Source organism: Salvia splendens, chromosome 7 (assembly GCF_004379255.2).
Source record: "Salvia splendens isolate huo1 chromosome 7, SspV2, whole genome shotgun sequence".
In the NCBI taxonomy this organism is placed as follows: Eukaryota; Viridiplantae; Streptophyta; class Magnoliopsida; order Lamiales; family Lamiaceae; genus Salvia; species Salvia splendens.
The window spans coordinates 13167412-13185234 of NC_056038.1; the positions used below are offsets into that span (position 1 = coordinate 13167412).

The 17823-nt window shown below is 38.0% G+C and overlaps 1 protein-coding gene and 1 non-coding gene across 2 annotated transcripts; both read left to right on the plus strand.

The window, feature by feature from the left end:
• Nucleotides 1–207: 207 nt before the first annotated feature.
• On the plus strand, nt 208–309 carry LOC121742790. Its single transcript, XR_006038126.1, has one exon. It is a non-coding gene; the product is annotated as a U6 spliceosomal RNA (small nuclear RNA).
• A 3074-nt stretch (nt 310–3383) lies between these two features.
• On the plus strand, nt 3384–6519 carry LOC121741273 (inactive protein kinase SELMODRAFT_444075-like). Its single transcript, XM_042133980.1, has 9 exons — nt 3384–3947; nt 4253–4404; nt 4480–4574; nt 4653–5395; nt 5466–5626; nt 5699–5775; nt 5841–5988; nt 6069–6218; nt 6298–6519. The coding sequence occupies exons 1-9, from the start codon at nt 3773–3775 to the stop codon at nt 6385–6387; spliced, it is 1791 nt and encodes a 596-aa protein (XP_041989914.1). The 5' UTR covers nt 3384–3772; the 3' UTR covers nt 6388–6519.
• Nucleotides 6520–17823: the final 11304 nt, after the last annotated feature.

The following is a 17823-nucleotide window of genomic DNA, read 5'->3' on the forward strand; positions in this document are numbered from 1 at the left end:
TTAATAAGGATAATTTTGACAATAATAATTTTATCCTTATTTGTAACTTGTTATACCAAACACTTAAATAAGATAACTCATAATTATCTTAAGCTATCAAACACCCAATCAAGATAAATAAATTAATTGAAACTATGATAACTATCACGAATTGTATCATGTCTAGTCGAAACATGACATAGCTACCAAACGAGTAGTTGTGGTTAAGTCTATTCGGGAACATCTATGAAATTGAAATGATACAAAGAAGATTAACATTGCCCATGCACAAAAATGACACACACAAAGTGAGAAATATACTATTAGTAGTTAACTACCTAATTACATAAAAATTTTCTAACTATGTAAGATTAATAATCTAAACAACTTAACTAACATATAGAAAAAGTTAAATTTTTGTTAATAAAATAATAGTAATTATTAATAATAATCATATAATTAATAATTTTAAAATTATGGAGTAATATTTTTTAATAAATTAATAATAAAAAATATAATTATAATAAATTAATTATTATATTTATTATTATAGTATAATTTTTAAATAATTAGATTACGATTTTCTTAAGAATTACTCCCTTTGTTCCTGAAAATTTGTCACTTATTTTTACTTTTGTCCGTCCCTAAAAATTTGTCACCTTTCACTTTTTTCCATTTTTTGTAGTGGATCTCACATTCCATTAATTCATTTCACATTTTATTATAAAATTAATATATAAAAGGAGGACCCACATGTCACTAACTTTTTCAACTCACTTTCTATTATATTTCTTAAAACCCGTAGCAAGTCAAATGGTGACAAATTATAAGGGATAGAGTGAGTCCAGAGCCTTTGTCCTAGCGGCATGAAGCTTAGATATTATTGTTTGTAGTGCCGAGTTCGAGCCCTTTTGATATCATTTCTAATTATAAGGGACGGAGGGAGTATTAGTTTATATCATAATAATAAATGATACCCCCTCTGTCCCCGATTAATTATCATTCTTTTCCATTTCGGTTCATCCCTCAATAATTGTCACACTTCATTTTTACCATAAATGTAAGTGGTTCTCACATTCCACTAACTTACTTCACTCACATTTTATTATAAAACTAATAAAAAAAAGTAGGTCCCACATTCCACTAACTTTTTCAACCAACTTTTCTTTACATTTCTTAAAACTCGTGTCCGGTCAAAGAGTGACAATTAATCGGGAACGGAGGGAGTATAATAGTAACATAATTATTATAATTATAGTTATTTGCATGTATTATACGTAAATATAATTTCAAAATTTCATGACTATCTTGATTAGTTATTAATTTATATTAAAATAATAATAATATTTATTATTATTTAATATTATAGTATAATTTAAATAATTATATTGTAATTATTTATTAAATTAGTACTCCAGTTATTATACTACTGATAAGGGATATACTAAGTGCTAACTAATTTTAAAGTTAAAACGTACATCCAATCTTGTGCTGCCACGTGGCACGAAACATGCAATATTGTAAACACTAAAATGTAATATACATTTGTAGAAGTTATAAATAGATTTCAGCATATTGCATTTTAGTTATAGACAGATTGCATTTTTTATAGTTGAGTTTTGCATTTTAGATATAGATTGTTTAATTTGCATTTTATATATAGACTGATTGCATTTATATATAGTTTATTTTGCATTGTAGACAATTTATGTTAAAATGAAAAACTTAACAATATAAAATGCAATTTTCCTATAACTAAAATGCAATTTGCAGAAATCCATCTACAGCTTCACAGATGTATATTGCATTTTTGTGTTTACAATATTGCATGTTTTGTGCCACGTGGCAGCACGAGATTGGATGTACGTTGTGACTCTAATTACAATAATAGTAATATACTTATAACTATAATGAAGTATGGTTTATAATTTCAAGTTTGATAAAAAAATAAATTAATTATTAATTTATAACATAATAATAATTATAATAATTGTATAAATTATAAGAATTATACTCCATTAAATGTTTAAATACGGTAAGAATTCTAAAACTGTGAAAAAGAATATCCAGAAAAAGCTAGGAATCAAAATCCTATTGTAAGTAATACTTTTCTTATTTTCACTATTTTGATTGTTTTCTCAGTTTCATTAAAAAATCAAAACAAACACTGGATTCCGGTATTAAGGAATCATATTAAACATAAAGTATAAAACATAATATTTCTCATATTACTTACAAATATAAATGTTTTAAAGTGATATTTCTTCAACAATGTTTAAATATTTCATCATTGTAAAATGATTTTTTTCTACCCTAACATAATAAAAATGGTAGTAATACGATATACTATAAGATTATGCAATATTTGATTTATTTTTCTTTATTTTCCTTGGATAATTCTAATATAAATACAGAATATTGTTATAATATCTTGTAATTTTTGTATATGTGTAATATATAGTGAGAACGTTTTGAATAACTCTTGTTTCTCTAAAATAATTTCGTAAATCTAGTGCATTGAACCCTACTTTGATATTTACCACATCTGCAGATCACGTTGACAAATTAAATTTCAAAATTTGGAGAGAATTTATCAGAGTCAACTGTCAAAAGGTGTCAACTTATTTGGAAAGTTATTTTATGATAAATTCCCCTATTTACTTGATAATGAAATGGCATGCAGATTTACTGCACACATTGTCATAAACACTCGAGAGAAAGACAGAATTGTAAGACTTCTCAATCCCAATTTGCATCTCTTCCCCCTTCTCGTCTGTAATTTTGGAATTTTTTTAATTCAAGAATTGTCATAAACACCAAAAGTTATTATTTTTACTTCATTATTTGATGCAGGCTTCTCTGTGATTGTTTGGATGATACATTAGAGCTATTTTATGGTGAGTTGTAGAGGTTTTTTAACTTGATATCTCATCGCATGTCACATTTCTCTTTTCTCTCTCACACACTCTCTCTCACTTAGAGACACACAGAGTGAGCCCCTTGTGTCTGTTCTTGGTGTGTCTTCTTGTGATGGGTTCATTGTTGTTTAGCTTTTGTGATGTGAAAGAAGATATATGAAAAAGGTCCTCTTTTGCCCAATTTTGCTAGCATCTATTTGTACACATATGTGCAGTATGTATCCTGTTAGTGTGTGAGTGTGTGCTAATTGGCTTGTGGGTGTTTTGCAAGAAATGACATGGTTAAGATTTGGGCTTTTGTTAGAGAAATAGTACATATATGTCTGAAAAATTCAAGATTTTTCTAATTTATTTGTTGTTTTCTTGTGAGTTTGGATGTAAGTAGCAGTATTTGTTTAATGTGTGAGGCCATTAGTTATAGTTTGGGGTGAGAAAAGAAAGATCTTTCTATTTCCACATTTCCCAGCACTCCAATTATTGGTAATAGTGTAGAGAGAGAGGGAAATCAGTTTTTATCTGGTGTAAAAAGCTCATTTCATAAAATCAAGGCCATTTCATTCCTTTTCAGCTTGCTTTGAAATCTATGATTCAAAAAGCAGCTTATTGTACAAATCCGTGTGTTTAAACAGAAGTATCATTTGTCAAGGCTCCATCTCTAGCTAAACTCTTGTTTCTGTGTTGATTTCAGAAAAAAAAGTCGATTCCTTATTGGAAGGGCGTTTAGCTTGAAGAGATCCTTCACTACTTTTGTTGTGTTGTTGGAGGCATACCAATGGACGTGATAGTTAGTTGCTGGTTGTTGTGAGCAAAATTTTGAGTAAATATTCTGTTTTAGCTGAGGACTGGCTGTGTGATCGCTTTGACCGTTTAGTGTGATGAGCCGAGATAGGGAAGGGAGAAGGGACAAGGCTTCTGATGTTGCCAAAGTTGTGGTGGCTGTTAAGGCAGCAAAGGTGATTCCTAAGACTGCTCTGATTTGGACACTGACTCATGTCGTTCAGCCCGGTGACTGCATTACCCTTCTTGTCTTGGCCTCTTCACAAACTAGTGGTAAGAATTTCTAGTACATGTTTGTGTAACATTTCCCATAATCATTAAACAGCATGTGTCCAAGAAAGTTGAGTCACTCCTTTTTTTTGCACTCGTTTTGAAAAAATTGTAATAAATAGTTAAGGTAGATAAATAGCAAAGTAAAAAACGAGAATAATGTAGATAAGTCTTTGTTACTCATCTCTGCATTAGCCTTCTTGCATTTGTTAGGTGATAAGAAAATTCTTTGCACAGATGTTCAAATTCATCTAGCTTTCTTGCTCTCGCTTGGCCATTTTCTGATTCTTTGCATCAACTTAAGCCAGGTCTATTTTGGGGATTCCCAAGATTTGGTCGAGATTGTGGCCGTGGCCTCCGGAGGTCAAAATCAGCTTCAACGACAAACGAGATATCCGAGATTCATGACAGTTGCAGTCGGATGATTCTTGAACTCCATTATGTGTATGATCCTAGAACAGTGAGTTATCTGCCTCTTTTACGCTGGTTTCTTAATTCTTGAACGAAATTGATGATCGATTGTTTTGCTAATAAGATCGACATAAATATCAAAGTCACCTCAGATCTTTCCTGTGGAGGAGTGGTTGCAGAAGCAAAGACAACTCAAGCCAACTGGGTGGTTTTGGATAGGTAATGTTTATTACAACCTAGTTTCATTTCATGTCGTAAAAATTCATGTAACATCTTATATGTGTCAACGTCCCGTACGCAGCTTAATCATGAGAAGAAGCATTGTATGGAACAGCTGCAATGCAACTTTGTTGTTATGAAGAATTCTAAGCCAAACATTCTCCGGCTCAACTTAGTTGGATCGGATGCAAGTAAAGCTAAAGCTCTGCCTCCTCTTCAGCTTGGTAGCCCCGAGAAGGTGAGAGTATTGCAGGCCAAACAAAGTTTTGATGGATTTAGCTGGGACAACGAGTATCTCCGCCTTTCCACTCGCCAAAAGATGATGTTGCAACCTTTGATTCGGAAGATTTTTGGTTCGGATGGTCAGTCATTCGAGAATCTTGATGAGTGTTGCAATCCTGCAGCTGAGAACTGCAATTTGAGGGAAGTGATTTCTCCGTCAAGAAGAGCGCCTCCTAGGCCTCCTCCTTTGTGCTCCATGTGCCAACATGAGTCGCCTGCGTTCGGGAAGCCTCCAAGATGGTTCACGTATGCAGAGCTCGAGCTTGCAACGGGGGGCTTCTCACAAGCTAACTTCTTGGCCGAGGGAGGGTACGGATCCGTGCATAGAGGCTTACTCCCTGATGGCCAAGCAGTGGCGGTCAAGCAGCGCAAGTTGGCGAGTTCTCAAGGAGACAAAGAGTTCTGCTCAGAGGTCGAAGTGCTGAGTTGTGCTCAGCACCGCAACGTTGTGATGTTAATTGGTTTTTGCATTGAAGGTGGCAGGAGATTGCTGGTGTATGAATACATCTGCAATGGAGCTCTTGATTCTCATCTCTATGGTATATACTATTAGTGAAAGTTTCGTGTTTCCCTTGGCTTGAATTTAATGTATTTTCCTTTTGTGTCCAGGACAGCATCAGGAGACGCTGTCATGGAGTGCGCGCCAAAAGATTGCAGTTGGAGCAGCGCGAGGGCTGAGGTATCTTCATGAAGAATGCAGAGTTGGTTGCATCGTGCATCGCGACATGCGGCCTAGCAACATCCTCATCACACATGATTTTGAGCCATTGGTAATTATCTATGATGCATAGGTGTGTGGGGATGGATGTAGTGTTTTCTAAAGCTTTTTGATTTTGGTGAAGGTGGGAGACTTCGGGCTAGCTCGTTGGCAAGAAGACGGGCAGAAAGGGGTCGATACTAGGGTTATTGGGACGTTCGGGTAAGGTTAATTAATGCATCCATGTGGTGTTTAGCAACAACAAACTAATGCATATGTAAGTTTAGGTACTTGGCACCTGAGTATACTCAGAGTGGGCAGATCACAGAGAAGGCCGATGTTTACTCGTTCGGTGTGATGCTTGTGGAGCTGGTCTCGGGGATGAGGGCTGTGGACCTCAAGAGGCCGAGGGGGCAACAATGTCTCGCGGAATGGGTGAGCCAGCCTCTGCCTCTCTATTTATATGCCAAAACATTGTCGAATATGTGTGGTCCGAATATGCAATGCCAATGTAGGGTCGGGCGGTGCTTGAAGCTCGTGACTTTGGGGAGCTCATCGATCCACACTTGGGGAGCGAGTATTCGGAGAATCAACTTCACTTGATGTTGGAAGCTGCATCTTTGTGTCTTCGTACGGATCCTCAGGATAGACCTCGGATGTCACAGGTATGTAACGAACATTTTAATATAGTCCAACATAATCGACTAAAGATCGTACTATATTTATGACTATTTATTGTCGTAGGTTCTCCGCATACTGGAAGCCCAAACACTCATGCTAATGAAATGCCATACTCAAAATCAGACGAACCATCAAGTACAACGTATATTGTAAGAGAGCGAATTGACTTCAACCCGAATTCAATTATAAGTTTTTATGTAGTTAGATATGCTAAAATTCTTTTGTATAAGAAACATTGTTGATTATTTAATTATATTTTTAACATTAATCATAATTTTTGATAAAGATGCTTAGTAAAATTATCGAAAGAGTATTGTAAAATTTTAAATTATAAAGAGTAAAAGCTAAAATTGGTCCTGAACATATGTTCATTTTACCTTTTTGGTCATAAACTTTATCTTTTTGATTTTTTTGTCCTGCACATATAGAAATTTTATCATTTTGGTCCTCCGTCAATAGTTCCGTTAAAAACTTAACGGTCAACGGATTAAATCCGATTTTGACCAAATTAAACTTTTAATTCTGATTTTTAATTCACTAATCATTTCCTAATTATTTTAACAAATAATTATGATTACAAGATTATTCCCAATTAGACCAAAGAATTATTTGTTAAAATAATTAGGTATTAATTAGTGAATTAAATATCAGAATTAAAAGTCTAATTTGGTCAAAATCGGATTAAATCCGTTGACCGTTAAGTTTTTAACGGAACTATTGACGGAGGACCAAAATGATAACATTTTCATATGTGCAGGACCAAAAAATCTAAAAGATAAAGTTTAGGACCAAAAAGGTAAAATGACCATATGTTCAGGACCAATTTTGGCCTTTACTCAATTATAAATATGCAGAAAAAGAGTGATACTTTGTTTACTTCGAAAAATGGAGGTTACACTCTTGTTTTTCTAACATTGTCGGCTCGTCGAAATTACTTTTAACACCATCAGTATATATATCTCTAGTTTATAAGAGCATCCACTACGCGGCGCGCCGGCGTCCCGCTATTCGTCCTGGAGAGACGGGTCCGTCGCGCGACGCGTTGCAGCGCGCCGACCCGTCCCGCGTCCCGTGTCACCGAGACAAGCGACGGGCCGTCTCGCCACGCGCCTGGGCGACGTGGCGCGACCAGACGTCGTGCGTGACGCCCACTCGTCCTCATTTCACACACAACTACTCATCTATTTTTCCTAAATCATCTCAATTTCCTCTCCAATTTTCATCTAACAACTATTCTCCAAGATGTCCGGCGACGGCAACTACGGTCGTTCCGGCTCCGGCGGGTGGGATCTCAATGCGTTCGGCGATTGGGAGACCATGAACAACACACTGGGAGGTTCCGGTTCGTCGACGCCGGGGACCCATGGTTCGGCGACGCCGGGGGGGTACCAACCACCCAATTTTGACGTTGATGCTTATGCCAGTCCCTCCGCCCCGCGGTATTCGCAAGGATTATCCCAGATTCGGGAGGATTTTCCCGTTGATCCCACACCGGGAGTAGGCCGAGGCGGTGTACAACCCCAGACGGGCGAGGAGGAGGAGGAGGAAGGGGAAGTGGATCTAGGTCGGCATCCGTACAACAACCTCGAAACGCTGGCGGTGTACAACGCCTGAGTTACTGTCTCGTACGATCCCATCGTCGGGAATCAACAACCTAGGAAGTGTTTCTAGGAAAAGGTCTTCGAGCTCTACCACCAGATGAAGCCGAAAGGCTCCCGCAAACGCACATTTAAAATGCCCCGCTCTCATTTTGATCGAGTCGACAGACATGTCAAAAAATTCTGCGGCATCTACTCGACCGAAGCGGCGCTTCGGGAGCCTACATCCTGATGGCGACTTTGCGCGCCTACAACCAAGACACCGGCAAACAATTCAGATTTGTTGATGTTTGGCAGACTGTCAAGGACGAGGAGCGGTGGGCCGGCAGTGTCCGCTCCAGCTCGGGCTCAACCTCGAAGCGCACGAAGCATACGACGAGTGGCCAATACTCGTCTGGTGACACCGGTGAGGGCAGCGACGCACTAGAGGCTGCCTCGCAGGAGTTTGCGGGTGCGGCCGGCGATGCCGGAGGATCCAACCGTGGGCACCGTCGGCCGCAAGGGACGAAGGCGGCGAAAGCGGCTAGAACGAGGAAGGACCGAGGCGAATCAAGCCAGGCGGGCTCGGGATTGGGCTCGCTGGGAGGCTCGGACACACTTATGGCGGTGTACATGACCGCCACAATGGCGGACACTTCCCCGCTACTCGCCCTCCCAATACGCGGCCTGGTGGAACGGAATTGTGCATATGGCAGCACAACTTGGCCTTCCGACTCCCCATCCACCTCGACCGTCTTCGGGGGATAATTCACCGGCGGAGTAGTTTTTTTATTTTCTTTAAATTTGTATTTTAAATTGTGTGTTTTTTTTAAAATTTTAAGTTGTAATTTTTTTATGTCGTGTGTTTTTTATTAATGAAGTGTGTTTGTTTTAATTGAATTGGGCTGAAAATAAAAAATGAAATTGAATGAATAGTAATTTAAGGGACGGAGCGTTGCAGGTTTCGTCCCTTAATTAAGGAACGGAGTAAAAAAGTACAGTGGACCCTCAAATAGTAGTTTAAGGGACGGTGGAAGGACAACGTAGTGGATGCTCTAAGTATCATTTAGCCTCCAAGGCTCCAATTATTGCGCAGCTAGCCTAGCTACTTTCAACAACACCAGGGTCAACCCCAAAAAAATACTACTACTCACAGTTGTATGGGAATGGATCCCCTGCTGTGCTCCCACCACAGCAGGGAGTGTTGTCCTCTAACGTTACAATATTTTATTAGTAAAATAAAATATTAAAATATTAATTAAAATTTATTTTTTTTAATTGGGCTGTGAGGGGCAGCTCTCCCTGTTGTGGTGGGGGATCCATTCCCCAATTGTATACAGCAGAGCAGCTTTAAAATATTGGCTGTCTCTTCTGCTGGTGGCGGAGGCCAGAAGAAATTTTGTGATTATCAACTATGTCCCAACTCATAATTCATTTATTGAGTTGATGGTTGAATTTGGCTATATTTCAAACGTTAAATCATATTTTTAAAGAGTAAAGCTCAAAATTGGTCCTGAACATATAGTCATTTTACGATTTTGGTCCTAAACATTATCTTTTGGATTTTTTGGTCCTGCACATATGGACATTTGATCATTTTGGTCCTCCGTCAATATTTCCGTTAAAAACTAACGGTCAACATTATCTTTTGGATTTTTTGGTCCTGCACATATGGACATTTGATCATTTTGGTCCTGCACATATGGAATTTTGATCATTTTGGTCCTCCGTCAATATTTCGTTAAAAACTAACGGTCAACGGCCGATTTTTGACTAAAACAATGGGTTGGGTCGGGTCGTGTTTGGGTCGGGTTTGGGTTACACGTTAAGAAAAAAAATAATATTTTCTTAAAATCTAAGCATAATATTTTCGTTAAAATCTAAGCATAATATTCTTAAAAAATTAATTAATATTTTTAAATTAATAAAATTAAAGTATAGTATTTTTTAATTAATTTTTTCATGAATTTGAAGAAAATATTATGCTTAGATTTTATTAAAAATAATTTTTTAATTATTTAATTTTATTATATAGATTTAATATTAGTATACTTTAATTTTATTATTTTGATTAAAAATGATTATTTAAATTTGGTAATTTTTTATTTTATCGTGTAATATCATGTTTAAATCGTATAATAACATCATGTTTTAGTCGTTATAATATTTTTAATCAACAAAAATAACTAAAAATTAAAGTTTTATAATTTTTTAATTAATAAAAAAAATTATTTTTTTTCTTAACGTGTAACCCAAACCCGACCCAACCACGACCCGACCCAACCCATTGTTTTAGTCAAAAATCGGCCGTTGACCGTTAGTTTTTAACGAAAATGTTGACGGAGGACCAAAATGATCAAAATTCCATATGTGCAGGACCAAAATGATCAAATATCCATATGTGCAGGACCAAAAAATCCAAAAGATAATGTTGACCGTTAGTTTTTAACGAAAATGTTGACGGAGGACCAAAATGATCAAATTTCCATATGTGCAGGACCAAAATGATCAAATGTCCATATGTGCAGGACCAAAAAATCCAAAAGATAATGTTTTGGACCAAAATCGTAAAATGACTATATGTTCAGGACCAATTTTGGCCTTTACTCTATTTTTAAACACCAAAAACTCCAACACAACAAATATATGGGCCTTTCCGAAAATTGGGCCAATCAACAAATTGTGTTTACTGTGGTTCGCATATGTTGTCCCAGTACCAAGGTGACCTAAAATGATGCTTATCATCATATTTTCATTGTATTAATTGCACAATTAAGTTGAATTGAAACTTATATTGGTTTCAGTTTTACTTCAATTTTATTTTTCCTTACGCATTTGTGGAATTATTCCCCCCTTCCCCCACCCTTTGTTTTTGATATATAGTAGTATAATAATTTATCACTTCATTGGGCTTCATAGAGAATTCTTTATTGAACTAAACTAATTGGGTTTCGCCAAAAATTTAACTTGATATGTCATACCGGAAAGCCGGCGTGGACAACTGAGAAGAACTATACAATATCTTATTTTTATTTAAATTTAATGCGCACTATTCGGATCGTGATAGAAATTGATGTTTTAAACGTTGTGAAATGGACTAGTAAGAAACTTATAGTAGTATATCTTTTTTCAATAGCATTTTTTCATATCCACAAGGAACCTTATTCAGATTGTATGGTACACAGATTTCCATACATAGAAGAATTTTAGGTTTTCTGTGTCTGAAAGATTGACGAATTTAGCCTATTCATTTGGATAATATGGTCCCATTTTAAGGGCCCTAAATATTTTAGGTATAGTTTGAAATATATCTGCCTCAATATGTGGCAATTTTATCCATTTTCAAGTGATAATAATAACGGACGAGTACCTTGGCCAACTCTTATTCTTTTTTGTTAGGATTCGCACACACAAGGCTTTCACACACTCAATAAGATCACACACACTCACTGTTGTATGAGATCACACAATGCAGAAAACACACACACTCACACTTTGAGTATTGAAGATGATAAACTTGGAGAGAAAACTGGAAAACTCTTTATTGATTAAACTCTTTTTCTAAACTACATACACGGTGAGCTATTTAAAGCTCTATAATCAAGTAGCAACTGCTACTAACTAACTACAAGAAGAATCAAGAAAGCAAGAAGAATAACCGCTACATCTCAGCTAACTAACTGCTGCTCCAACGGCTAGTTCGGCTAGGTTGCTTCTACCTTCTCGGTTCAAGACCGAACTCCTTCCTCGGTTCAAGACCGAACTCCTTCCTCGGCTTACAACCGAACTCCTTCTCGGCTTACAACCGAACTCTTCCTTCTCGGCTCGGCTTACAACCGAACTCTTCCTTCTCGGCTCATTCCAGCTCAACGCCGAGCTTCCTTACCGAGCTTCCTTACCGAGCTTCCTTACCGCTGAGCTTACCGACTTCTGCCTTCTTCTTCTCGGCTAGTTCCAGGCTAGTTCCAGCTCGGTAAGCCGAGCTTACCGAACTCCGTTCTAGCCGAGCTTCTTCCAACTGAAATGAGCACTCCATTATTACAATTCTCCACCTGAGGGCTCATCTCAGTTCTTGCACAAACATTGATCAATTTCTTGCAATGATCAAACTTGTCTCTACCTAGAGACTTTGTTAGCATGTCAGCCGGATTGTGCAAGGTGTTAATCTTAATCACCTTCACTCTCCCCTTTTCATCTGTATTCAGCTTGGATTTGTCCACCAAAATCCATGTTTTGTTTTTGAGTAAAGACTCTATTTCCTCATTCATGGCTTCAATCCATCTTTCTCTATCTTTACTCTGCATAGCTTCTTTATATGTGAGTGGATCTGCACCATCAATACCTTCAGCTGCACACAGAGCATAATACACAACATCAGAGAACTTTGTTGGTGGCCTTGTTTCTCTTCTAACTCTGTCCCTTGCAAGCTGATAGTCTCTGATAGAGTCTGATATAGACTCACCAGCCTGGTTGCCCTGAGTTGGAGCCTCTTCTTTATCTGAATCAGACTCACTCCCTGAGTCAATAACTCCACCTGCTCCTAGGCCAACCCCCACAGGCTCCACCTTGAAGAAATCACCCTCATCTTCACTGGAGTCCAGCTTATCTTTCAGGTATGGCATCTGATCCTCCAAGAACACCACATCCCTACTCACCAAGACCTTCTGCTTACCGGGCTCAATACACCAGAGCCTATACCCCTTAACACCCCTCTGATACCCCAGCAAGATACATTTCAGAGCCCTAGCTTCAAGCTTACTTTGCCTAGCATGAGCATAGGCCACACACCCAAACACCTTGTATTTTGAGTAGTCACTATGAGCTCCATACCACATGTAATCAGGAGTTTCAGATTTCAGGGCAGTAGATGGGCATTTATTGATGAGATAGGCTGCTGTATACACAGCCTCACCCCAGAATCTGCTGCTTAAACCAGACCCAAGAAGTAGGCACCTCACCCTCTCTAGGATTGTCCTATTCATCCTTTCCACAACACCATTTTGCTGAGGATTACCAGGAACAGTCCGGTGCCTCTTCATACCCTTCTCTTTACAAAACAGATCAAACTCAGCAGACAAGAACTCTAGGCCATTGTCTGTCCTTAAGCATTTAACACTTCTACCCTTCTCTAGCTCAACCTCCTTACACCATATCTTGAACTTTGTGAGTGTTTCAGATTTTTCTTTAAGAATATATACCCACAACTTTCTTGTATAGTCATCAATGATAGCTAGATAATACTTTCCTCCACCAATTGAACACACCGGTGAAGGCCCCCAAAGATCACTATGTATGTAGTCTAAAGGGGCTGTAGAAGAGTGAATACCTGTAGGATAGGGTGCCTTCTTAGCCTTTCCAAGTATACATTGCTCACAGGGGTCCATCTTGTTGAAATCTCCAGAGATCAGACCCTTCTTGATGAGTTCTTTCAAGCTTCCTTCGGCTGGGTGGCCCAATCTCTTGTGCCATAGCATTATGGAATCATCTGACACTGCATTGCTTTCTCCATCAACAGCCTTAGCCTTCAGATAATAGAGAATATGCTCTCTGTCAGCCTCCATCATCACTGCATCTCCAGATTTCACAAACAATTTTCCTTGACTCATCAATATGGTGAACCCTTTCTGTTCCAGCATTCCCAATGAGATGAGGTTCCTCTTTACTTCTGGAATATACCTCACCCCAGTTAGGATCTTTATAGAGCCATCTTGTAGGCTTAGCTTTACCTTCCCTATTCCTTTGATCTGACAAATGTGATTATTACCAAGAACAACCGTACCCGATGCTTCTTGAAGATCATGAAACCAGCTTCTATTTGGGCACATATGGAAGCTGCACCCCGAGTCCATTATCCACCTATGACTGACCCCACTATCACTGATATTCATGAGTTGAGCCGGGGGATCAGCACTCTCCACACAATCAGATTGATTGTGTCCCTCAGAGGCCATCTTTCTCTTCCATGCATGACAATCTTTCTTCAAATGTCCAGGTTTCTTGCACCAATAGCAAGCTCTGGTTTCCTTCTGAGCATCAGAACTTGAGGGTTTAGGGCCCTCAAACTTCTTCTTGAAGTTCTGCTTCTTGAACTTCTTCACATTCAAGGCCTCTGCAGCTTGAACATTGGAGCTTGCAGAGCCTCTGTTGGCTGTCTTCTGGAGTTCTTTGGCCATCAAGGCTGAATAGACTTCTGCATAGGTGATAGGTTTATCTCTTCCATAGATAATTGCATCACTTAGCTGGTCATACGAGCTAGGCAAGGCATTCAATGTGAGAATGGCCTTATCCTCATCTGAGATCTTGACATCAACAGATCCCAGGTCATCAATGATCTTGTTGAACTCCTCTAGCTGCTCAATGATGGACCTATCTCCAGAAAAACTATAGGCATACAGCCTCTTCTTGAGATACAGCCGGTTAGCCAAGGATTTGGCCAAGTAAACTTCATCTAACTTGTCCAAGATCTCCACCGCAGTCTTGGCTTCTTGAACTTCCCTCAAGACCTTATCTCCAAGGCACAGAATCACTGCAGAATGTGCCTTGAGCTGCATTTCCTCCATCTTTGCCTGAGCTTTTTCATCAAGCACTGGAGCCTTTCCTCTCTCCTCTGGTTTTGCAAGAACTGCCGCCAAGCCTTGTTGAATTAAAACCGCCTTCATCTTCATCTTCCACAGGCCATAATCATTCTTGCCTGTGAACTTTTCTGCATCAAGCCTTGCTGCCATCTCTGAAACCGTTTGATCCTCTGCAAATCAGCTTCAATATCCCTTTCCCACAGACGGCGCCACTTGTTAGGATTCGCACACACAAGGCTTTCACACACTCAATAAGATCACACACACACTCACTGTTGTATGAGATCACACAATGCAGAAAACACACACACTCACACTTTGAGTATTGAAGATGATAAACTTGGAGAGAAAACTGGAAAACTCTTTATTGATTAAACTCTTTTTCTAAACTACATACACGGTGAGCTATTTAAAGCTCTATAATCAAGTAGCAACTGCTACTAACTAACTACAAGAAGAATCAAGAAAGCAAGAAGAATAACCGCTACATCTCAGCTAACTAACTGCTGCTCCAACGGCTAGTTCGGCTAGGTTGCTTCTACCTTCTCGGTTCAAGACCGAACTCCTTCCTCGGTTCAAGACCGAACTCCTTCCTCGGCTTACAACCGAACTCCTTCTCGGCTTACAACCGAACTCTTCCTTCTCGGCTCGGCTTACAACCGAACTCTTCCTTCTCGGCTCATTCCAGCTCAACGCCGAGCTTCCTTACCGAGCTTCCTTACCGAGCTTCCTTACCGCTGAGCTTACCGACTTCTGCCTTCTTCTTCTCGGCTAGTTCCAGGCTAGTTCCAGCTCGGTAAGCCGAGCTTACCGAACTCCGTTCTAGCCGAGCTTCTTCCAACTGAAATGAGCACTCCATTATTACATTTTTCTTCTTTTTTGAATATTATTTTCCCTACAAAAATGTTATAGGGATAAACACGTAAGGTTTCTAATTTTTTTAATAATTGGACTATAATTTGATAATGCAATGGAAAATCGGAATATAATTGACATTTAGCCACCGATTTATTAATGATCGATAAACTTGGTGTGTAAACAAACACAAAACGCCAAAAATGCCATTTTAATCCTGTTTCATTACTACATTTTTTTGCTATATTGTATTCTTAATAATATTTAGAGTAGATATTTTCATTGGATTTCAGTAATATATTCTTTTTGATAATTATTTTTGCTTTAAGTCTACAAAAATAGTTAAGAAAGTTAAAATAAATTATAAAATCTAATTATGAGAAAAGGATTCGAGATCTAAAATGCAGATTAATTAAAAGTAATAGACTAGTTCATGCCAATTGTTTGAAATTGGTTGATTAATAGTAAAATTCTGTGTTTTATACACAACACGGGGTGATGTAGTTTTGGCCACCGTAGATGATATAAATAATAAATCCCTACTTTTCACATGGGAATTATTTCATTGGCTATAAATAAAGTCCATGATGTTGATGGGTGATACCGAAATCCAGGGGATAAAAGGAAATACTAATAAAGAAATCCTAATTTGTAAAATGACAAGGATGATAAGATCAAATTTTATAATGTTTGGCATCGAATGATCGAATAATTGGAAAGTAGACTCATTCTCATCCTAATTATTTAGCCTTATAGTTAATTAATTTAAATAGACCCTTTAATTCTGAGTCATGGGATGTTGTAGAATAATGATCAAAGGAGTTCACTGCTTGCTTGTGTTTCACCAAAAGGATCGAGTAACCCTATTTTACATATCAAAAAGTACACTCTAAACAAAGTAATTTTTTATTAAATGTTAGCACATTAAATTTAAAGAAATCAATAGAGGCGAAGAGCTAGAAATTGAATATTCAAGAGAGAGAGATTGCCCAACGACTCCAATATGAAAATGGTCGGCACATTTTAATCCCCTTCCTTCTCAAATAATATTACCTCGTTCCATAAAAAATAGTCTAATTATTTAACGATATGAATTTTAATAAGAAATTGATAAGATAAGAGGGATGGAAGAAAAAAATAGAAAAGTACGAGAGAAATTTTACATTTTTAAAATGAGGCTATTTTTCATGAACACCCCAAAATGACAAAATGAAACTATTTTCCGTGGACGGATGAAGTAATACTAAGGGTATCCACTATGGATAGCCGCGGTTTGGGGCGGAAGCGGGGCGGCTTATAGTGGCGTTGGTGTCCGCCCCCAGGGCGGACGAGGAAATGGGGGTGGTAGGCGGCGGACGGGCTTCAGGCGACTCCGGGGCGGACGCGGCTGATAGGCTGGGCGCTTATAGTGGCGTGGTGTTCGCCGCGCCGGTGGACGAATTTTTTTTCTTTTATTCAATTTAATTTACCTATAAATACACCTCGTTCCATTCATTATTTTCACACCATTCCAACTCTTCATCACTCAAAATTTCTCTCACTAGAATTTATGGTCGAAAATGGACAATTTGCGCAGGACCACATCACATAACACACTCCAGACCGATTTGATTGAAGAAGTGTGGGCACGTAGGGGAGGTGGCGGCGCAGTGTGAACATCTTAGTGATTTGTACTAGATTAAATTTTCGTTGTATAATTTTTCATGTACTTTAGTACGACGAAAATTTAGTGTTTAATTTTAATTTTTATTTCTTCACGTATAGCCGTCTTCTTCTAATTACGTATAGCCCGATAAATTTATTCATAATTGCTTGAAACATTATAAAATGAAAATTGATTATAAAATTTGGGGGCTATTGGTGGTGTCCACTATAGTGGCGGAAACAAAATTTTGGGACTATGGACAACAAAATTGAGGCTATGGACAAAAACTGGGGCGTGGCTATTGGGGTGTCCGCCTTATAGTGGACAGTCTAATGATACAATAGTCATCAAAATAGCAAATCAGACCCTCGTTTCTGTCATAAATACATTACCACTACGTACATACATTTTAGTCATCAAATCAGACCCTCGTTTTCTTCATAAATACATTACCACTACGTACATACATTTTAGTCATCAAATCAGACCCTCGTTTTCTTCATAAATTCATCACAACTGGCAAAAAAAATAGAAATGTTAAAACACTATTTGGCCCCATGCATGTTGAAGTTAGCTAGCTGGACGATTTGACCAAAAGGAACAAGTTGAAGTTATGGTCCCATTTCAACCAACATCAACTAATTAGGGTAGATCTGCAGGTCACACACTATGTTACATGCATGCTTCAAAATTATTTTATTATTCTAAGAATATATTTGATTTTATTAAAATGATAGTTTGCATTGAAAGGAAACTAAATGGTGCATTGCAGTAGTTTGGTCCTAATAAATGCAAGAAAGTAGGTTTACCCAAAGCTTGTATTTGTCTTTTTTGTTTTAAAAAATGCAATAATATGAAAAGGGGTGATCATGCAATCATGTTTAAAGAGAAATGGAAATAAATGTAGTGAGTTCTAAGATACAATTCCCCACCTAAA

What these genes read in the sequence shown, in the direction of transcription:
- LOC121741273 (XM_042133980.1), top strand. Translation starts at nt 3,773, where the DNA reads ATGAGCCGAGATAGGGAAGGGAGAAGGGACAAGGCTTCTGATGTTGCC. An exon ending in TCTTGATTCTCATCTCTATG is followed by an intron (nt 5,396 to 5,465) that starts GTATATACTATT and finishes TTTTGTGTCCAG; the next exon opens with GACAGCATCAGGAGACGCTG. An exon ending in ATAGACCTCGGATGTCACAG is followed by an intron (nt 6,219 to 6,297) that starts GTATGTAACGAA and finishes TTATTGTCGTAG; the next exon opens with GTTCTCCGCATACTGGAAGC.